Source organism: Platalea leucorodia (genome assembly GCF_965183815.1).
Source record: "Platalea leucorodia genome assembly, chromosome: 1".
NCBI classification, from domain to species: Eukaryota; Metazoa; Chordata; class Aves; order Pelecaniformes; family Threskiornithidae; genus Platalea; species Platalea leucorodia.
The window spans coordinates 125,005,207-125,029,266 of record NC_138823.1 but is presented as its reverse complement, the minus strand read 5'-3'; the positions used below and the strand labels follow the sequence as shown (position 1 = coordinate 125,029,266).

Genomic DNA, 24,060 nt, shown 5'->3' with positions numbered 1-24,060 from the left:
TTAATCTACAAGCGAAGTCTCACCTTTTAGAAAGCAAATCGTATTCATGTAATATCACCAGCAAGTTCTCAACAATGATGAGCTCACTTATCTTCTCCCTACATTCTGGACTACAAATTGATTATTCCTGGCATTTATATCAAATTAAATTACATGGAAAAAAAACCCAAACAAACCACATTGCTCTTTAGCCTCCCTCCTTATACATTTGACCAATTTTTTTTTCCACAAGGCTTAAGTAATAATATCATATTGTGCACACAAATATTTAAAGCCATAAAAATACGCTGGGTCAAGAGTGACACTACAACAATTTCCAGTTTTCCCAGTACAAAAAAAGTGTGAATGCATAAAAGTAAAGACACAAATGTATTTCATTTGTTTCATACTAGAAATTAAGCAAATGAGGTACATTCTTAGAATCAAATACAATTTCCATGACTATTTGTGATATACTCCAAACGCTTCTTTGCCCAGTCCAAATGTAACGCATTTAATTCTGTGAAGAAAGTTAAATGGAAGTTGAAAATGTATGCATAACATCATTTAAGCTAATACTGATATTTAAAAAAATTAAACTAAAATAGAATGAAAGAAATTTGGGAAAAGAGAAAATCTAGAGAAATCTTAGTAAATAAATTTCTACTGATCTGAAGGAATTGTATCTATTCTCTTCACACAGAAGACTTTTATATGCAGGAAGTTAGTAGGAATTACAGAATCATGCATAGGTATTGAAAAGAGAGATTCTATGACTCCAGTCTTGCAAAGTTCTCCACATGAGCAAGAAGTTTGCTGCAAGGACCAGTTTCTACTTTGTTTCTACTGCTTCAATATAAAATTAAGCACACTTAATAGGCCTCCACAGAACAAGGCCTTATTTTGAAAAAAAGAAGTCTTCCTCATAAACAGCAGTTTTAATATCGTGTAAAGAGATAACATTCAAATGCTTATTGTTAAACTACAGCACATTAAGTTGAACCTACCTTTCTGCTAGGCTAGTCAGAGCAAGGAGGGTACCCAAAAGCACGTTGCTGTCTCTGGCAGATAACAAATTTACTAAGGTCTGAAAAATGAAACAAGATAAATAAATAAAAATTATATTCTTTTCTTTTACGACTCAAACACATATAGAGTTATTTATTGAAAAGTCAAAATTAAGATACCAAACCTTTACACAATACACTAAAAGTCAATACACTAAAAGTACACATTTAAAGTACACTTTAAGCACACCTAAATATACACTTAAAGTCTTAGAATACACCTAGTCTTAGGACAAGAAAGGATGTTTCTTCTCAAACTGCAATTAGCATCTCTCTTGCCTGCTAAAGCATCTGTCCAACTTAATATACCATTGTAAAAATCTGTTCCTGTGTAAAACACTTCAGAACTCTAAATCAAGGTCTCTGGAAGCAAAAAGTTAATTTTCATCTTATATTTAAACAATGCAGTATGTAATTTAAGGCCCTGCATATATTCTGTTAATGATTTATATCAAAGTAAATGTCATATTTGTCTAGATTCTCTAAAAATATGTTGTCTGATGTTATATGATCACAATTGCCAGTGTCTTACTGCAGCATAATAGAATTACGAAGCCCTAGTTATACTGATCTTGATCTCTAGTATTTCTCACTTTGGCCACAAATCAGCAATGTTTAAGTATAGATCCTTAGACTGGCAATACTGTACGTCAAGGAATGTCTAGGTTGTCACTGTCTAGGTTGACACTGTTCCATTTAGACACAGAATACTTTATAAGTGAAAAATCATAGCAGAAATTTATACAAAAATATAAATAAAAATATTTTATATTAAAAATTATATAAAACAATTTCTATCATAATAACATGTAGCTCAGGACAGTGTAAACATGAGTACTAATTTTTATATAAACGAGTTTAGTCCAAACATTTATGACCTATTTCTCTCAAACAACCAATAACCATGCATCAGGCCAATTAACTAACATACAAGAAGTAATTTTTATGATACTACTAACACATCTGTAAATCACAGAACTGAGATTATCTTACTTTACAAGCTTAACAAGGTAAGGAATTTACTCCCACCTCGGTCAAATCGGAAAAGCATAAGTCATTCAGTTAGGTAGCTAATTGGTTATAACTAGCAATTTTATAAAGCACTTACTTTATGTGCTCCACTTGCTATAACCCATTCTCTTCGATCTTTAACAGCAGCAAGCTTTTGGAAAATGTCTATGGAACAAAGGAAGTCACATAAATTGAAGCTTTAGCACTTAAAATTTTTCATTTTACTAATCAGAATATAAAGCAAAACACTGGATAAGTTCTTTGAACCATGACTAGCTCATTTTACTCTGCTATTTCAGTGCATAAAAAGGTATTAATTTCTTAAGGAAATATTACTTATGTACAAAAACACAATGTGCTTCTCCACAGCAATTTCAGATTTTACTTGTGTGATGATGCCTACAATGAATCTAGTAATATCTTACTTAATGACCATCTCAAGTATTTTGAACATTTTAGGCCTCACACAAAAAGTTGTAAGTGCCCGTATAATTTATGTTATCAGCTCTAACTTACATGTCATGTTGACCAACTTGTCTACATTATGCTGCTCTTCTCCATAATCAAGATAGCCATTTGCTACTGTTTCCATATACTACAAGTAGGGAGGGAAAAATAAAGGATACCATTAAAAATAGTTTCAAGAATTCATAAACCTAGCATGTTATACACAGAAATAGCCTGTAGGTGGTGCATCTGTCTCACGAAAAAGGTAAGTCTGCGCTATCCCGCATACTTTTGCTGTAAAACTCGTCAGGGTACAGAAGAGATCTTGGATGTATAAGAATTCAAAAAGCAAGTGTAAAATTCCACAAGCCGAATATCCACTGAAGACTACCAAATACAACGACCCTACTTCTAGGGCCAAAATTCCCTTCTTTGCAAGCTGCTAGAGGTTGATAAGAGTTTTCTGGGGAATTGTCACTTCATGTTTCTGCTCTGAAACTTTTCCTTCAGCATCTACTATTGACCACGGTTTGGAACAGCCAGATGGATCTTCAGTCCACACAGCTGAGAGGCTCAGACTCTACAAAACCTACACAGCTGGAGGGGGGGATTTTTTTTTTTTTTTTTTTTTTTTTTTTTTTTTTTTTTTTTGACATAGCCAACTGGTGGGAAATGGTGGTCAATCTTTTTTAACAACCCTAATAACTACCTGGTCAAATATATTTTTCCAGGAAATGAGAATTATCACGAGGATGTAACATTTGTTAGTACAAAAAAAATCAATATATGATTCATGGCATCACTTACATATTGGTCTTACATATGGTGGCATTTTGAAATTTCCAGAACACTGTATAGGGAAACTACAGCAGTTTCAAGCAGATGGTACAGAGAGGCTAGAACTACAGTAGTAGCACACAATTTAGAAAGAAAGAAAACTCACATGAAGAGGACACTACTATGCAAACTAATACTGGTAATAATAATTTTATTAGTGTTTTCTACTAAAACACCCCAGAACACTTTAAAATGAGAACAGTTTTTTATCTGAAACTGTCAAAAAAAAAAAAAATGTTTTTAATGCTGTCTAAAATATTCTAATAGAGGACTTTAGACTTGTGATTTGGCAAGAAGATTTGGATGCACAATTCACCTTGAAATTACTGCCACCTTCCAAATTTCTGAGGGATTTTTGAAAGTCTCAGCTATAACTTTTTTCAAACTGCATTTCAGAGTACTGGAAACCCATTTAACAACTTTATCTTGCCGCAAAGTACACAAAAATTTAAGTTCTCCAGAAGTTCAGAAATTATAAAAATTGCATCTCATGATTTTTTAAATGCTCTATCCCAGCAACACATGCATAGTAAAAATGACTGTCAATTATACGACTTGGATTCCTGCCGCAGAGGACTACACTTGTGGATGTTGCCAAAGTCTCAGCAGGCCACCGCACTTTGCACTGTGCAAGCTCCTCAAAAAGATGGGCTAAGCATTAATGACATGCGACACTGGAAAACGCCAAGGAGTTCCTGTGGGAACCATATCCATTAGAAACTAATAATCTTTAATTCCTGCAACTTTAGGGATGTTTCAAACAGGTGATCATCTGACCAAAGGGCTCGTAGCACACTATTGGTTCTTTGAAGTACAGGTGGCTCCATAAATACTAATGAATGGTAACTGCAGTCTATAAAGATGCAATTGTTATCAAAATTCTGATTTTTTTCTAGAAAGAAAACTCCCAACAACTTCAAAGATATTCAAGTTATGTCATACCTCACTGCTAAATTGGCACTGATGAACAAGTATTAAAAACCCAGAAGTAAAGCAGTATTAACACAGAGCAATAACAATACAACTGTGAGTTATCAGTAATGTTTTTTAATGCAAAAGTACTGTAGTCCCCAAATTTAAACCTGTTCAACATTCTATCACCATGCTTTTACCTTTGAAAAGTCATTTGCTACAGTTCAAGGTGTTGTTCTTCCTTCAAAAGTCTACAGTTTCTTTTGACTCAACCAATTGTGCTCACTTTTCTAATTCTTCTCCCACTTCAGGAGGCATTTGTTAAGCCTCCTAACTAAAAGTCCTGGGTTAAATGCTGCTAGATTATAAGGACAGCTGCTTTGTGCACTAGTGAAAAAAAAAAAAAACACCACACCAACTGCTTACGTGCAAACAGAGGAATAGACTTGCTTCTTTCCATAAACCAAGAATATACGTACACTGCTTTTTACAGTGTATTTCATTCTAATCATAACAGGCTGACATGCAACACAATGGACAAAGGTACTATGAGGAATTCTACCTGAGCTAGATTTTCAATCCCACCCAAGCTGTGGAGCATTTCCTAAAAGAAAATAAAAAATGTTAAAAAAAAAAAAAAAGAGTCAAAATACAGAAAACACTAGAATGAGAGAATACTAGAATATAAATGCTCTGTTTGTTATGAATGTTGAGAAACCTTAACTCCAGTGGTCAAAGTCAATGGATTCTGGAGATGCTTAACCTTCAGAGTACAGCATTACTTATTATAAAGTAGATAAATAAAAACACAGAAATGAAATTTTAAAGGTTCTAAAACTGGAAAAGCAGTATAAGCTTTGGAATGCATGGAAAAGAAATACACACAAACAAATATTTTAACAGATGTCTGAGGCTTAGTCCTATGAATAACAACTATAATAGCCAGAATAAAATTAAAAGCTAGTTGTTCGCAGTTCAGAGCATTGAGCTGCTAGGAGGAATAGGCAGCTTTCTGTTTTCTTCAGTTACTACATTATCGGAATTTTACATATCTATATGGTAAAGTCAAGTATGGAGTCTAGGGCTCAGAGCAATGACCAAGCCATCTGTTATGGAGATTTACAGGTTCTTTGTTAGGGTTAGCAACAACAGATGCTACATGAGAAATATCAGAAATTGAGCAAGTTATGCAGTAACAGTACAAATTCACTCTTGGAATCTGTTTGTTTGCAAATCGCATCTTCACATACAGAAATACAGGTACATACATATAATAAGTATGCATCCATAGGAATGTGCGTTTTTATACATGTGCACCAACACAACTCATATGCATGATGCTTATATGCATTCTCTTATCCAAGCAAGAAACAGTATTTTCACATACTGACCTGATAGCATGGATCTCTTATTAGTAATCTCAGGCAGATTAATGCTCTAAGAAAATGGATGGATGGAGCTTGATTAACCCACTCCCTGTAAAAGTAATATTCAAAATATAAACCAAATACAATTAAAAAAGTGTTAAAACACTTAGATAAAACACTTTGATTCAGGAATCAATCGACTAGAAGATTAGTGACACAACAGCTGCACAACATACTATACTATAGAACTTTTGATACCATTTATATTCAAACATAGTAACAGCTTTAAATAAATTGATTTCATTGTATGAACATTGCCAGCCATCACTTATTATCACTGAACTGATGTAGGAAAGTACACGTTTATCTCTAAGCACAAACTGATCGTGCTTTGATATAAACTTACTTTAAGTAATTGCATCAAGGCCCAAAAGGGCAAAAATCACTGAGAAACCACATACCAAACTTCAGTGCACAAAATACACTTACATAAAAATATTTTAAACACACATGTGTGCTACAGAAGTAAAAATAGCTAGATTTGAAATAATTTTTTGAATTATCATAATCTGTCCTGGTTTTTAAAAACTCTAAGACCATTAGTCCTTGGAATAATTTGTTATTTAGTTTAAATGTTCTTGATACAGGATTATACTTCCAAATAGAACTTCCTCTTTTTTATTTCTTCATACAATTCCCCAGCATAAGACTTGGCTGAAAACACAACTCAGATTTGCACGAAGCAGCCAGGGGCAGTAATGCTGCATAAAATACCAGTAATGGAATCACTATTTCCACTGCCTGTTGAAGGTGTATATCCCCATTTTCCTATTTAAAATAAATCTAAAATTGGACATCTTTGTGGTGTTTTTTTGTTGTTGTTGTTTTAACTGAGAGGACAGAATCTGTAGTATCTGGGCAAGTTTCCAAGGAATGGAAGAAGTCTATGTGACATGGCAGTCCTCTTCCCTTTTTATCATTTGCAGTTGGGAATGACGCCAATGGCTAAAAATATTTTGATAAAAATAAATGTTTTGCAAATAGATACTAAGAAAATCTCAGCCCTTCTGTGCCAATATTCTGCCCAAAATAATACTAATTTTTATTATGCTTCCATAATTGGCCACTTCAGAATGGCACGAAACTTTCATGGAAAGAAAACAGCAGCCATGTGCTTGTAGGCAAAATTTGCAGGTCAGATTTTAAAGTGGCCTGAAGATTATTACCACGGTGGTTCTACAAAGTTATTCCTTCAAAAAGCTTTGACTCGACAGAAGTTAGTTTCTGGAACGGAGCAACGCATCTGTCACATTTCCAAGCAAGGAAGATAATTCTCTGAGCCTGGTTAACATTTGAGAGCCTCTTCTACTATAGTTACTTTTACAATACACATTACTAGACACCCTAGTGTATATCCAGCATATGCCAGCAGGATCTTTTCTGCCTGCTTAGTTATACTCCTTATCCAAACTACTTAAGCTAAGCTGATCACAGTTTTCTTGTCAACAGAACTACCTCCAACCAGGAATTCTGCCGACACAGTGATGCCAGTAAGTAGATGTGATTCTTTCTTGCACCCCGACCAACACAGTTATGCCAGCAAAAGTATGTAATGCAGATGAGGATGACAGTTTCTAAGGCTCTGAAACAATGCAATGGCAGTAGTTCAAAAGAGAGGACACCATCACAGACATAATAAAATATTTATAAAGGGCAACTAAATCACCTTTGTAACTGCGCTTACCTTATGGGTTTTACATACCTACTAATATATGCTTGTTTCATTAACCTTACCTGTGTGCTTCCATTTATGATACAAGGCTGGTTTTACTATGTCATCAACAAGTACCGGAGAAAACAAAAAACAAAATACGACCTAGGTATGGCACAATGTATAAACAGAACTTGGGAAGACACAAAGCAAGTTATTGTTACATTTTTGGCAAATGAAGCTGAGCCACTGACATCCCACTCGTGCGTACTGGGGTGATAAAAGTTCACTTGCAAAAAAAGAGGTACCAGATTTACAAATCACTTAAACTATCTGTCTTAAACTCACTGCTATTTAGATAATCAAAGATGAGATCCCTAGTTAGTCCTGAAAAAGGGTCTAAGCAAACTATGCAATTTTTTTGGTGGGTTTTTTTTTTTAGGTACTTCTGTAAATTCTAGCAGTTGCACATTAATACCTTTAAATGCTCTAGGATTCTTCCTTTAAGCTTCTGTACCACTTAAGATTTTTCAGAAAATGTACTTGGGCTTTAAAAAGGAAAAATACAACACACTGCAGTGGTGTATAGTAATAGACATCCTGAAAACCACACTTTTTTTCAGAAAACATCTTTTTCTATACCCCCATTTTTTTTAAGGTCTTGCACTTCTTCACTCAGATGAGAGCAGCATAAGAAAGAGTTTTCTCTTTCTAATCCTATTATACACACAAATAAAAATAAATATGAATAGTAGCATAAACTCATCTGATTTTTATGAAAGCCACTGACCTTTCTATATATAGGCAGCAGTCCATAAAACACAAGTAAAATCAGTAAAATAAAACTGAAATTAGAAAAGCAAACCATAGATTACAGATACCAGATATAGACAAGTGATCAAGGAAACATAGCAGATGTTTGAATTCTGGTCATCCAAATCTTGTCATATACCCAGGCCTTCCTTTTTCTGTCCCACTAACCCGAGCATTCAGTCTTCAAAGCCAATACAGAAGTGACTGTTTAAAACTGAGATTATGCAGAGATGTGAAGCTGGCCGCTTGCACACAGAGGTCTATTGTTGAAACATATATGCTCTATATATTGTTGAAACAGTATGAAACATTATCCATGCATCTTGGTTCTTCGCTTAAGGCAAGAAAGAGTGACCCTCCTTGGATATCAATGTGTTCAATATACTGACCTGCAGGTAAGTCTGTTCTTAACTAAAGCTGTAAAGACCTCTTGAAACAGCTTATGTTTGGGATGTTTGCTAAAATTTCTCTCATTCTTGTAGGCCACACTAATAAGGAAAAAAAAAAGAAAAATCCTGAATTGCCGATTATCTCACCACAGCATAATTTTAGATTGCCAAAACTTAACATTAGCAAGAAAAATTAAGAAATGTCATAACAGCAGTTACAATGGAATAACACAACTTCAGATTTCCAGACATTAACAGTATGGAAGAACAGTCTGTCTCATGCATAATTTGAGACTATTATAATGGTGTAATAGAAGCTTTCCAAATAAAGAAACCATTACTTTATTTAAATTGACTATATTAACTCTCAACAGTACACTCTGCTGAGTGGGAGTATGTGTCTGAAACTCACAAAGGCAGGAACATTCACAGTTAGGTTTAGAAAGTTGAAAATATATAATTCATACCTTGGATAGTGGGTTAACATGAAAGTACAAGTAACAGACAAATACAAATATAAATGCCTTCAACACTTCAAGAAGCTTAAGATACATAAAGATGTTCAGAGATACAACACAGTGTCATCATATTAGCTTTTTTTTTTTTTTTTTTACCTAAATTTTTCAAGCTCAACAGCTTCCATTGATTCTTGCCATTGACCATGGGGTTTTTGTTCATTGCTTTTGACATTTTGCCGGGCTCTTGTCACACTGGTTTGACCACTTTCAAAATGTATACCTGGAAGCTAAGGAGTAAAGGGATAGTACTCTTGAGTCAAACACTGCATTTTAAGTTTTATAAGAATGTTATCAAGCAAAAGTACCTTTTCTCAAGTTCTGACTTGAACTTTGGACCTATCATCTGCCATTAGAAAATATACACACACCCCATGCAAAGCAGAACGGATGTGGTAGAAAACTGATGTAAAGCAAGGCTGGAAAACAAGTACATAGAGCTATATAAGATGTGAAGAACAGTGTCCTTTTAAAATTTATAATAGTGAAGCTCAAAAGAATCTACAACACACATTCATTATCTATGCTTCTTACCTGTCCCACTTCTACAATTGCACAGCCTTCGTATTCTTTTTAGGCTGTAGAACTCAAATGTCTCAGCTTTCTGCTCAGAAGTAATTCCATGGCTCTATCCAGGAAGGGAGTGCATAACTCCTGTCTCACAGGGATGATTCTCTAAATCATTTTGTCGCATCTTTTTACAGAATAGAAAGGGAGAAATTGTTCTGGCATTCCAAGGGCTCACACCCATCATCATGTGTTCGTTTTCTTTGCTTCAAATGGCAAACACAAGCTTCACCAAGTGGCTTGAGGTGAAGGAGATTTTACTGTGTCCTATAAGTTTCATGCACTGATATTTATGCCCTGAAGATTTTTAGCTGAAGTGTTATTCTTCACAGACAAATTGTTTATGGTTAAAATGCTGATTTTTTTATTTTATATTCTTTACCACTCTTCATCATGTTGTAAGCAATGCATCTCTAAGCCTACCTTCTCATGACATTGTGGAACAGCATGGAAGAAAACAAATCTGTTTGTTAGGCTACTTTACTATATGCAACAATTAAAAAAAGAAAAAAGAAAAGACACCACATCCACTACACAAGATTTTGCTAACATGTTTAATCATAATGGAACACAATATCCTAAGTATCTGTCACAATCCATAATCACCATTACTTATAATTATATAATTCTACAGCATGTTTAATAGTTATTGAAAAATACCTGTTGGTTGCTTGACTGAACATTTAAGAGAGACTGAAGTCTTTTAAGATCAGAATAATCCCTAGGATAAAACACAATAGCATAAATACGTGTGTTAATAGTTACATAAAAGTACTTTTGTAAGAGTAAAGAAGGTCAACAAACAACGCTACAGACAGAAGTTTCCTAGTGTTGCCTAGTGTCCCCATTTTACATAGAGAAGAATTTATAGCTTCCCCAGAATGCCTTAAATCAACAAAGGTGTAAATAAACTTTGTGACCAGAGTAACAGTTGTCATGTTTATACTGCATTTCAAATTAAAGCATTCTGCTTTGGCAGCTAGTGCAAATTCCACATGGGTCCTGCTGAAGTTCAAAGTAAGACGTCAAATACTATACCTCGTACAGATCCCATGAGGTTTTTTGTCTGTTGCTTTTTCTGTGCTCTTCAACTTTTTGTCCTGATCAGGCATTGTGTATCACTGTTATCAGATGGCTAAAAACTCATTTCCTTAAAAATAAAGTTGATAGAATTATATCATTGCAGCAAAAGCAACAAATATTTACTTACAGAACCAACTGACAAAACTTTAAGAAAAAAAACAGCTCTACCATTTTCTCAACATGAACCCTTAGGCATTATATGAGGATTTCCTTTAGAATTCCAGATATTAACAAGAAAGTAATTAACCTCACATACAGAAACCTTATTTTCCCAACTTATGAGTAGATAATATTGGCTGTCTTGCTATTACACTTCATTCTTATTAGGATTTTTCCTCTTCTTGCATATTATTACCATCATTTCTCACCATGGATTATCTATTTATGTTACAGCAGTACTTACAGGCTGACATCAAGGTTGTATCATACAAGCTGTTGTCCAGACAACAGAGAACATAATGGTTTTATCATCTAAATAGACAAGACAGATGAAGGGTAGAAAAAGGAAGTATCTGACAAATAAATGAGATGCATACATCATGCAGTCTACCAAAGAACCACAGAAATTTTCAGTAGTTTGGAATCTGCGTCTTCTGAATTTCAGCTGAATGCCTTATACCAATAGTACCCAGCTTTTCTTGCAGTGGGACACAGAGCTTATTTCCATAGATGAGCAGAGCTGTATGGCCTGGCCTCATCAGGGCCATTAGCACATATTAGATCCACAGCAGACAAACGTTCAGTCTGTAGGTTTGACTTCCCACAAAAGCTCATAGTTTGTTGCTTGCATAGTATGCAACATTTGTTCACTGAAAATCTTATAAAGCCCTAGAAAGAGACAGAAAGACATAGAAAGAGGACAGTCAACAGAAATCTCCTGCTGCCACAAAAGCAATTATATTGATGCTGATCCTGCCCTGAGTGAAAAAAGGATGGTCAGGAGCAGGCTGGGGCCGAAGGATTATCCCAGAGAACTGCATCCAGCTGCAGCATATTGGTAGAGCGCCTCTGACTTAAAAAAACGAGGATATAATACCACTGTCTGATCCTTTCTACCCATTTTACTATTCACTAAACCTGGACCATTTGGGTAGTCCCTTTGGTGTCTCTTTAATAGGATTTTCTGTATGAAATATGATAGCCTCCTTTTCACCTTGTGCAGTGCAGAATTCCTCTGCTAATGATTTTTATTCCTCTTCCTCTAAAAGCAAAGAAGAAAACCTGGCAGGAAATAGAAGTATCATAAACTACATTTGGGAAGCTGCTGCTTCCCAAATGAAAATCAGAGTTATTTTCCCAACTATGTATGCTCACATCAGACAGAGAACTACCCAAAATGCAACTGTTGACAGTATGAACTCATGCACTGTATTAACTCACCCTAGTAAGTGGCCTGTAAGCCCAGCTCATCCATTTCTGTTCTGTTGAACAAGTCTTTATCCTACCACCAGTCCCCCCCACAGAGCATGATTGATCTGGATCTCCAATAAATTCCTCCTCTCTCCTCCATGCGTCCGCTCAACAGGATTATTAAAAAACACCTCAGAACACTTCTGTTGTACCGGTTGTCACTAGGGAATGAATATAAACAGGATCTGTTCTACCAGTCAGAAGACAAAATTCTCGAATTCAGATTAAACCAAATGAAGTTAGCTCAATTCATTTATTTCCTTTGCTTCAAAAGCAGTAAGAGTTAAGAGAAGCCAAGTACATTGCTAAGCATGTTTAAGAATCCTCATGAGTAAGAATTTCCATGTATTGTTTTAGTGATATTTGTATTTTATGTCCTCTCCCCAACACCCAGTCCATTTGGCATATTACTGAGGCATGACACGATGCAACCATCACCTCACATTTGCACACTAAGAAATACCGTGAAACTCACAAATTATCAACTTGCTCATGAGTACGTGTGTACAAAGAACAGATTTCAACCAATTAAAGAATCACCAAACAAAACTACACACAAAACAACCCGCCCATGAGCAAATACAGTTAAATCTTAAAGTTTTCAGCATCCCATTTAAAAAAGTAATGCTTGGGTTAAACCTCTAAACCATGAACAGCAGGATTGCCAGTATGGCTAGGATTTCATCCAAAATTGTTAGGTCTTTGTGATTATTTACAAAATCTTACAACTGTAGACTGACCTTGCTTTAGGGCTGCCAGTCCAATGCTTTTGCTGTTTGCGGTACCTTAGTGAAGATGAAACAGAGTAACAGCTGACTAATATTTTAAAGGCTCATTGCCATCACAGATCCAAACGTCCCTGCACAAAATTGAACCTGGCAAACATCAAGCCAAATTCCCCTCACTGCTGTCTGAGAATGAAGGGATGCAGCTCACCCAAGGATGCAGCCCCTACCCAGCTCTGAGGACTCATCCTGAGGTTACTTACCTCTCTATTTCCCAGAGGCCACTAAGCCAGCATGAGTCAGTAAGCACTTCAACAAAAAGAGGCCAGCCCTGGCCACAGATTGACTCTGCACAACCTCTTTGGTCTGCCAGCATAGCATCACCATAGGTGCACAGATCACTGGATTGGAAAACCTGGTTCAGGTTACAAATAATCTCTCCTACTTTAACCCTGATTACCTTATAGCTTGTCCCCAAGTACTTCTGCTGTACAAGGACAGGTACAATATGCAGAAAGGAGCATTTATTCATGCAGCTTAAAGTGTTGTGCCCTTCAGCTTTACTACAGAGATAAACCAATTAATTAACAGCCAGCTGCTGGTAAAAGTGGCAGATCCTTTCCTTCCCTTCCCTTCCCCTTCCAACCTCAGCCACTCCCCTCCACTTCTTCAGCTGATCTGACCCAAACCTGAGCCAGTTTAGAGAGCTAATCAAGCAGAAAACAATATGCCTCCCTTTGTATAGCTAGTTTTCTATCAACTTAGTTCACTGTTGCAGTGGCCTGATGAGTAGCTCTGCTGACAAGGCAGGGGGTGGGAAGGCACAGCTGTAAATAGAGGGAGACAAGCAGAAAACCCTTTCATCAGTAGCCAGTCATTAAATCAGGTGGATATATTAGCACCACACCCTGAGTGAGGGGTAGACAAAAGGAAACAACCCCCTGTTTTCCTTGTATCAGCCATAAACCTGAGAGAAAACAGACATGAAATACTTCCTTACCTCTTCTCACAGTTATTTGACTTTCTTGAAATCACTGAACAATTTCCCACCTCTGTGTTTCTTCTTTACTCGTGCCAGCAGAAATTTCCATGGAGCCAGGCTATTAACTATCCTCATAACTATCCCCCAGCTATTAAGCCAGCCCCGTAAGAAATAAACCAAACAACACTCACATTTCACCTACGTTGTGCCAGAAAAAGACTAAGATCAGACAACTCTTTAAAAGAACAGAAACACATTAAAAGGAAAATGTCTTTACAGCATAGAGTCTTATTCAATTCTATTTAGAACAATGAGAGCAATATTAACTAATTAATTTTAACTGGGGATAATTACATTTAATCAGTTACGTTAATTCAATTACATAGGAAGAGAGATGCATTCTGATAGTGCTGGCATGCAGGATAGGACAAGAAATGCTCCAAGAACCCTGTCAGAAATTAAAGAATTCACATGATGAGAAACAGGAGACAAAGGAATTACCACCCCAGACTTGATCTGTGGCCCTGTCTATTATTCGTCTCAGATGACACAAGCACATAGAGCTTCAGAAGGTGAAAACAAACGCCCAAATAAACAAAAACACAAAGACATGTTGGAGAATAAATCTACCGCCACAAACTACAGTGTAATGGTTAGAAACTCTCTTAAACAAAAAGATGCCTTATTTTCTTTATAATCTTTATTAGCAATAACTACTGGATATGGATAGTTTGTAAGCCAACTAGTTGCTTGATTTACCTTTGAACTCCTTTCTTAATCACTCTAGTGGCTGAGTTTCACTATCTAATTATACACAAAAGGTTAACTGGCTTAAGCTGGATAAAGAAGCAGTAGATATGTTATAACTTGGCTTTAATAAGACTTTTGATGCTGTTGCTAGATAGGAATGTATCTAATACCATAAGCTGGGTGTGAGGTCAGATGAAAATTCACTCCTTAAAAGAGCAATTATCAATATATTATTGTCAAAATAGAAATAGCAAAGGAAGCAAAGAAGATGACGAAAAGTTTCCAAAAGGTGGTACTTCTCCAGTCTGATGAAACCAAAGGGAACTCCGGACCGCTTCCCCTCTTGTTCCCAGAGAGCACAGCGGTCAGAAGGACAAGTCACCACTGGTGACAGCCCCTGCCTAGGAAATTCTACACTGATGAACCCATAAAGACAATGTTCGCAGAATACATCTTACACATTCTGTTGACTGAGTCAATATAGAAATCTGTATGTTTGCTATACATGAAAACTTCCACATGCATGTATTTATTTTATTTTGTTTAATAACTTCTTTGAAGGTTCTCTAAAGATTAACTCGGATCCAATACGAGGTTCCTGTTTTTCCAACAAATCGAAATATTCAAGCCACTGCTGGTCGGGGTGGGGGGGGGGGAAAATTGGTTTGTTTGCCCTCTGCACAACCACAGTTCAGTGGAGCCATAAATGGCCAGGCCTATTCTCAGATTGCTGGACCCATGCAATGCAAGTCTCTGGGCTATTTTCCAGATCATAACTTTTATCTGTAGATTCTGCCTCAATCTACCCTGTTAATCTGCCGTTCACAGATGTAGAAAAAAAGAGGATTTCTGAGGTCTAGCGAGCAGCTCTGTATCAATGCAAGGATAATACGTAGCTCTGTGAAATTAATCCTCTCTGCCCTCGCTACCAGGCAGACCTTTTTAGGGAACTGTACCGCTACGACTTCGAGCCTCTGAGAATCATGAGAGATTGTCTGAAGTCTTCTGAAGGCTCAGAGCTGGTAAAGGCGCAGGGCTGGGGAAGATGACACTGGGAGGACTGGGGGAGGGCTGGGGGCAGAGTAACCCTTACTTTAGAGGCATTACTCCTAGTTTCTTCGGAGAGATTCAGGACTGAGATGCACCCTCGAGGTGGCAGGCGGCACGCCGCACAAGCTGGGCTTCATTTAGAAGAGATTCCCTGGAGTTTTTACATCTTCTTCATGACTAAGCAGGCCTGGCTCAGCACTTGACTTTTTTGAAGTGTTTTATACCAAGCTGCATGTGTACATACATCCCCAAATTACCCACGTTATCTTTTGACGTTTTTAACATCGAGTTTGAAACCTTTACCTCTCCATGACTTAATTATCCCACGGCTGGTGCACGCGATTACCCGGTAACTCTGTGACAAAACCGTGACACGCCGAGAAGACAGCAACCGAATTTTGTTGCCTCCTCCCCGGGCCAGCCTTCGCCCACCGGCGGCGGCCCGGCGCCGCGGGCCCCGCACAGGGCCCGGGCTGACAGCCCACCCCGCGGCTGAGGCGGGCGGCGATCCCTTCCCGCCCGCCGCTTTCCGTTGGGGCGGCCCGCGCCGCGCGTGCCCCCCGCCTCCCCCCGTCCCACTCACGCTCGCCTCCGCTCCGCGTCCGGCTGCGGCGGCAACGCTCCGTCCGCCGCGAGGGGAAGCCCGCCCCGCCGCCAATCGCGTCCCGTCTTCTTCGAAAAGAGCCGGGCTCGCCGGCCAATCGCAAGCCGCCGTGCTCCGAGGTGCCCGGGCACCTTACCGACGGCCGACGCCGCTGGCCGTCGCCATGGGCACGGGGACGCCAGCCCCGTATGGCGGCGAGCAAGCCCCGGCCCCTGAGCACAGCACACACACACACATCCCCCCTTGCATATAATAAAAAGAGAAAAAGCCATAATATAGTCCCGTAGATTTTTATTGCTTTTACCAAGTTTCAGAAACATTACAAAAGATAATTTTATTCTAGCAGTAATTAAAACAACAAAAGGCTGGATCTTTCACAATAAAGACGAGTCTGAGAGTTGTGTTTTCTGTATGAACTGAATATTGATTCCACATTTGGAATAATGTTTTCATTTGCTTTGGAATTTGTTATGAAGTAAGAAATCATCATTGTAATTAGAAAAGCAGTCATAAAAAATTCGAACCGTACAGTATGTAATCACATTTCAAACAATCAGTATTAAAATCAAAAGTGTAGTTCAGCTACAGATGCTGAGCCCTGGAAGACACCTTTGCACAGGAGTATCAGCAACAATAGAAAGAAAAATACTATAAATTATGTGTCTTGCCAATAAAATCAGTTAGAAAAGTATTGATTTTCAAACTCATTCATTATTCCAAATAAATGTCAGCAGATACTAAATTCAATATGAAAGTGTCTTTAGATTAACTTCAATGCCAACTACGAAGTCCTGGAAGTTTTCACTAAAAATGTTACAAAATAAAATCGACTTAAAATTACTAAGCAATTTGCTTTATTTATAGCACTACTTTTACACTGACTCAAAGCTGTGTGCCTCTAGTCTTAAAATTCACCATAAAATAAATTATTGTTGGTATAAACAAAGTATTTCACACATTTGTACTGTACTTGATAATGAATTCGACCTAGATGAGTAATTAAAACATTACTAATCATATAAAGCAAAAAGAAAACTAAAATCATCGTGGTGCTCACCTAACAGACTACATTTGTGAACTGAAAATCATGAACCGTTTATCTTACGATTTACAGAACATATGTACAAGACAACCCTTTAAAATGGTGCAGGCTCTGCGACATGACACCTATTTGTTACAGATATATTTTACAGCCTGTCGAACCTGCCTTTGCAAAGGGCACAAATTAGGAAGCTACCATATAAAGACAGAGATGCAGGTGAAGTAAATGATAACAGGAGAACTTCCCTTAAATGCAGAAAAAATGGCCAAGACATTTGGTTGAAAAACCCCCACTAGGGCACCAAACTCTACCCTAACAGGTTTTATGATGACGAACTTGGCAATTTGGAACATTTCACTGAATAACCTTATGTTACAGCTGCAAAATTAATGTAGGAAGAAAGTATAATTAATTTGGGCATATGTAAACGGAATGAAAAGCATGTCATTGTAATACATGTGAAAATACTAAGAATGAGTTTTGTAGAATATAATTTAAACATGAGACTGCACTTTAAGTGAAATATTTTAGATGATAATTTAAATGGAGTGGTCAAACTTAAGACCTACGCTTTATGTAAACATTCATATTTATAAATAAATTAGAAACAGAAAAGGGAAAAAAAAAAAAGGGGGGGGGGGGGGGGGAACCCAACAGAGGGACTTCCTGAGCTGGCTCTGCAGCCACATACACAGTAGCACTAAGCTCCATTCCGGGAAATCAAGGCATCTAAAAAAAGTGCAGGGCTGTTTATTTTCCTCTAACTGTTGGAATGGAAATACATTGGCGTAGTTTTTACAGGGCTTAACCCCTCTGAAAAAAAAAATCAGTGCACAGCAATTATCACTGCTCTTTTGCATCCGTTAAGGCAAAATGTGTATCCACATACAGTAAGCTACATCCTTAGCTGTTTTACTTTAATACTATGTGTGATTTTAAAGCAGAGAAGGTGTAAAATGAGCAGCGAATCACTTAACCATAGATTATCAGTGGGGTTTTATGCACTTAATACCAGATCTTCTCCTATCCATATGGGAAAAAAGTGCAAGCATAACATGCTAGTGACCAAGAACACTGGAACTAAAGGTCACTGTAAACTGCTTTGCAAGTCATGGTATTTCTGGCACTGATTAAAATATCTATACAATTAAAATTAAATAAATACTGTGATTAGATTTGTCAGGCTTTGGTTTTGTTTCCTTTCAACTTTACTAGAAAAATACCCACCTCCTGTAATATTGACCAAAACTTAACCCTTCTGAAGTAGAAGCCAGATACAAGATGTGCAGCACCAGGGAACCGTGATTTCCGGCTTTAAAGAGTTAAAAATCTAAAAGGCTTATAATAATTTTTTGGGTCTTTGGAAATTGTTGTAGGACTGTGAACATGAAGTGTAAAACTACTGTGAGGACTGCTACAAAAGTAATGTATTGTGGATAACGCTATGTAAACTGCCCCAAAAATACCTTCCCTCTTTGATTCAGCAAGAGCTACTTAGTAGTCAACAACTGACGTGCAGATATGTACTTTCTTTTTTTAAATAATGCAGAAAGTTTTGGAAAACGATCTGCTATAGTTTCACTGTATCTCAGTTTGACTAGAGGGAAAACGTGGGTATTTTCTGAAGGAGCACATACCCAAGCTAAGTCTCAAGCTACACTATTATCTAAGAATAAAGGAACGCGTATACAGGACGTTACACAGTATTAGTCAAATCGGTAATGCAGACCTCACTTGCTTTGCCACTGACCTGAGCCTTTGTTATGACAGTTTGGATGGCATTATTCGTATTGCTGTACACTATGATTTACTTTCTTTAAACTGTCTTCTTGGAATTCAGCCAAATGAAAAAAGAAAAAAAAAAAAAGCATTATTTAATTACATTACATTTAAAGGGAACGGTAACAGTCCATATAAAACTTATATGCTATTTTTAAACATTTCTATTTATTCCCACTGATTGCTTTACTTTTGTAATATACAATTATCTTCTCTCCAAGTAACACTTGGCTGAAGAGCACCAAAATTCCACCTCAAGTAGTATTTTCAGATGAACTCTGCTCTCCTCCAGAATCAGCTCCGTTTGCAGTTGTTGAGAATTTTACCATGTGGTCCCATGGTAAAACTCCCAACTTTGCCAAAAGCGAAATTAAGCAAACAGCATCTTTTAATTTTAAATGAGCACAGATTCTAGTTAAAGCCATTGTAATACATCCAGAAAGGGCTGGTGGCAATTCAGAATGTAAAGAGATCATTTCAGAAATTAAAGCCAAAAAACTAAGGCATAAGGCAAAAAAATATTCATAATGGAAACTGCACAGGTAAGTGATCAAGATTTTCATTTATACATAAAATTATCATTATTTCAAATAGTATAATGCTAAACACTAGAACTTGAAAAACTAAGTACAATAAATGCACTGACTGCATCTTTATCAGTGAGCCCCAAAAAAATCCCATTTACTTTAATAAATGAATATTTACTTTTTAAATTCTTCTTACATGATAAAAATTTATTCTAATTAAAATAAATAAAATGTTTAAAAATAAGTTGGTGTGCTATCATATATGCCCTTTACAATGGAGAGGATCAGAACTGTACACACGAATACCACAAGCAATATGTAATCCATAAAATAATACTGATCATAAACCTATTACAGAATTAAACTACAGCTAATTTAATCAAATACACAGTAAATTTAAAAATTAATTAAGCATATTTGATGAGGACATGACATACTCTAAACTTAGAGCTGAGTAAATCAGACTCTGGAAGTCGATGGAAAAATGTAAATAAAAGCAGGAATAAAAGAATTCAAAAGTACTAGTATGGTAAGTATGTATAACTTCCTATAGACCAAATTGCTGTCTCGAAGTCCAATTTATATTGTGTAAACATGGAGTGTCCAGAATGGAAAATACTGACTTGGGACTGTAACTACAATTACTGCACTCATACTGCTACTGGACAATAATGAAAAATCAAGAGTGAATTAAAAAAAAAAAAAAAAAAAAAATAGCAGAACAGGGTATTTATATATATTTTAAGGATTAACTAACCACCCAACTTAGGGCTCTAGGCCACTTCTGTAAAATAGGAGAGACAGAATCCAGAAAACACTAGCACGTAGTGGAGACATAAAACACAGTAGTTCTTGTCAACAGCACATTAACATTTGTTCTATGAAATCACAAAAAAGTATACCCTGCAAAAACAAGCAGTAATTGCCTGCATGGAAAACAAACTTCTGTAGCGCACATTATAAACAGAGGTATTGCAAAATTTTAAGCAACGTGGACCAGTAATCGTCAGCAAAAGCTGATTTAACTTCTATGCACATATTAATTATTGAAAATAATATGCATTCATTACAATCTTCCTATTTAAAAATGAAAATAAAATTTCCAATAAAATAAATAGCTGAAGTGTGATTACCACTCATCTTATTTGTAGGAAAATCTTCTCATTATGCAAGCATATCTACAGTGCCCTAAACAATGGCAGAATTAAATACATGTCGCTCCTTAAATTGGAAATCACACTTCAATGGTATAATATCCTGCAGTGATATATATACACACACAAATACACGCAATTCCCCTTGGTTCAGTTCTATAAAGATGTTTCAGCATCCACATACTTCACAACAGGTGAATCTTCTACATTTATTTTCACACTTTCTGGTTTTTCAGGGCTGTTTGAAAGCAAAGAGGAAAATGTAAGGTTTGGTTCACTTTAGTAAAGCTTAACTTTCAAACATTTTATACTTAACAATGAACATTGAAAGTATTTATGTAAGGATACTTTTATGATGATGCATTTCTATTACATTCTAGTAATTGTTAAATACTATTCACAGGAACAGTACAAGCTTAAATAGAGAAATCACCAAGATCTCATCTATAAATACCATTTCCAGTCCCACTGCTTTTATTGATTCTATTGATTTGAAATTGTTTTGCAAAACATCTTTTTCAAAAGAAAAAAAAAATCAAACACAAAACTGCCTAGTTAAAAACACTCAAAAATACATAACAAGCAATATTATTAATACTGATTAATTATTGGGCAGGGAAACAATTTTGTTCACAATACAAGACTGCGATAACATTTCAGTCTTTTCAAAATGGGGAACCACACTTTTAACAACAGTAGAAGACAGTTAGAAATCTGCATAAGCATCCATTCAAGTGGAAGATCCTAAAGAAAATAGGCTGGCTGGCACGTGGACAACTGACACTCTTAGGGACAAAGCCACTGAACAGTGGCTTATGCAAGGACAGAAAGGAACGTCCTGAGGTAAGTTACAGGACAGTAGAAGAGAAATTGGAACAGCATTAAGAGCGAGGATTCTCTAGGGGTGAATTTTAGAAGAGGTGACACATCTGTGGAGTTGCTCTTTAAAGAAAAAAAAAGTAGCAGATATCCATGCAGAGAGAAACATTCTGGGATTACTTAGAAAACGTAAGTGTACCTGGACTCCACAGAACCTATAAAATATGAGAGATGGTGGAGGTAGAAAGAAAAAGCAATCTGGATCAGTTTGGGAAAGACAAACAAATCTAAAAAATATTTTTTTAAAAAAAGGTAAGTTTTTTAAGAAATAATGCCAACCCACACAACATGTCATCTGGAATTCCAAAATACATTGCTTGTTTCAAACTTCACCCTATTTGAAACGTATAAATCTGAAAATAGCAGCGCCTACAGAACCATTTTTACCGTAGCACTAACATCTGTCCATGTTATCAGATGAAGACTGTTACACAGAAAAACCTCAACAGAACTGAGACAAAAAATTTACTGGGAATTACTTCTGACTGAGCAGTGGTGACATCTCTCAATCTCTCCAGCACCCACTATACAAAAAAAGGGTAGCAAATACATCAAAACAGCAATCGAGTTCAGGCTCAAGGAAGTCTTGCCTTCTAACATTTTCTAAATGCATGCAGTATCAGCTCGCCTCTTGCAAGAGCTAGTTTCCAGCACCAGTGTTTTTTATTTTCAATTTGTAGTTTCAGCAAGTTCCCTTCCAAGATGCAATTTTTACGACACTAATCTCAAGTGGGGCACGTTATGGAATCTAAGGGAAATATCTTATAGCAAAATATAAAAAAAATAAATGGAATACTGAGTATGACCCAAGTAGATCAATAAACATTGCAAATTGGTCAGAAGCCTAATTCACTAGTGCTGCATATAATTCTATACTAACTTAACCTATTCAGGAAACAGGAAAGCACAGGATGGAGTTGTACTAACTTCTAACCACCTGAAAACCAAATCTAAAAATTTTAGTTCTTTTGAAAAGAGAAATACAGGTCTGTATCTCTTCAAGCCTTACACACACAGTGACTATCAGATAATGTAACAGAAGCATCCACAAGGTCTGTAAGGGGTTTCTCAGAACTTAGCATGAAAGAAAATAAACAATTAAATGCGAGGGTATACTGACACACAATACTCTTATCTACCTAATGCCTCTGTTATCCGTCTTCCTGACAGTCTAGCTTGTGTGGTACTCAAGTTTTAAACATTTTTAAAACATTTTTTTAAAACATCTATTTTTAAAATGTTTGAACAATATGGGATGAAGATTCACTGAAAATCGTGCCTGCACTAACAAGTCTCTCCAGCTTTTCCTATTACAATAACTCCAAGATCTCTCTTTGTCTCCTTCTTCACCCTTGGTTGACCTACTGTCTGGGCAAAACAAAGTATATTTCCATGCCTAGTTTGGAGCAATGCATGTCTTGACTAAACAGATAGTACACAAGTGCTAAGTGGCCAGTCACTACCGCTGTTTCCATGATGCAAGCTAAACAGTACCCAACAGCTTGTACAATTACATATGAATACTCCCTCACCACCAACTCTTCCACCGAGATGTAATTTTACACAAAACTTGACAATTTCCTATCTGTGAAACCTGTCTTCCTTTGAAAGGGATCAACCAAAACAAGATGCACGTACAGACGGCAGGATTGCATAAGCTTAATTTTCCAAGTCAACCAGGCCAATTCTCCCCTCTTTCCTACATAAAAACTACTAAGCAATAGTTGCACTGTGCTGGAGCAGTCCACAGATACCAGTCCCTATAAATTACAAGCCTCTCGGGAAGCTGGGGATATTCTATATGAATATTCAGGATTTGGTTTGCTCTCCTTGATTGATTCAGCCAGACAGGGAAGAAACTAGGATGGAACAGCAGAATGATTCATTGCATACAGACTTTCTTGTTTGATGGTAAGCTCACTGATAAAGAGGCTCCTGGCCACGACAGAAGATGCATGTCAGCTTAAGGGAAATGTTAATAGCACCAAGGACTCCTAATCTGTCCAGTACTTCATTCAAGCATATTTCATATCCAGTGAAGAGAATATTCAAGCCACATTTAATTTTTAGAGATTAAAAATGAGATGGGGGAAAACAAACCAACCAACTAACTCACAAAACCAAAGGGCAGACCCTAGGGCAGCATAAAGCAACAATGAAAATGCTGGACTTACCTTTTATTCCCGCTGGCATTTGTAATGTTCAGGATCAAACAATTCCCATGCTCATATACACTCTATTAAAGCTTTTAGAAACCCTCAGCCCATCAGAGTAGCATACAATTGTATTAAGCAAATAAAGAGTAACTTTAAAATCGTAATGATACATTTAATAAAATAATTGGAATTCCTTATAGAAATTGTTTAACTTCAGAGTACAGAGCAAAAATTCAGTTCAACTTCAAGTTCCTCAAAAGTAAAAAAGTCAATGCAGATTTACAAACCATGTATGCTCTTTTTG

General features: G+C 36.7%; 2 protein-coding genes across 3 annotated transcripts in view; both read right to left on the bottom strand.

Annotated features, from left to right (window-relative positions):
- Positions 1-10,727, bottom strand: part of NEK10 (NIMA related kinase 10) — a gene marked incomplete at both ends in the record, with an annotated part of 103,888 nt that extends 93,161 nt beyond the window's left edge. Inside the window, 10 exons of the mRNA XM_082303942.1 lie at positions 24-110; positions 987-1,066; positions 2,155-2,222; positions 2,574-2,652; positions 4,816-4,857; positions 5,645-5,729; positions 8,534-8,632; positions 9,148-9,278; positions 10,276-10,336; positions 10,654-10,727. Coding sequence (XP_082160068.1) covers positions 24-110; positions 987-1,066; positions 2,155-2,222; positions 2,574-2,652; positions 4,816-4,857; positions 5,645-5,729; positions 8,534-8,632; positions 9,148-9,278; positions 10,276-10,336; positions 10,654-10,727 — 806 coding nt within the window. The remainder of the gene's footprint in view (positions 1-23; positions 111-986; positions 1,067-2,154; positions 2,223-2,573; positions 2,653-4,815; positions 4,858-5,644; positions 5,730-8,533; positions 8,633-9,147; positions 9,279-10,275; positions 10,337-10,653) is intronic.
- Positions 10,728-20,354: 9,627 nt separating this feature from the next.
- The window catches only part of SLC4A7 (solute carrier family 4 member 7), a 97,616-nt gene continuing 93,910 nt past the window's right edge, over positions 20,355-24,060 (bottom strand). For both annotated transcript variants that reach the window (XM_082309167.1, XM_082309168.1), the window contains one exon: positions 20,355-20,959. In XM_082309167.1, coding sequence (XP_082165293.1) covers positions 20,878-20,959 — 82 coding nt within the window. In that variant the 3' untranslated portion in view covers positions 20,355-20,877. The remainder of the gene's footprint in view (positions 20,960-24,060) is intronic.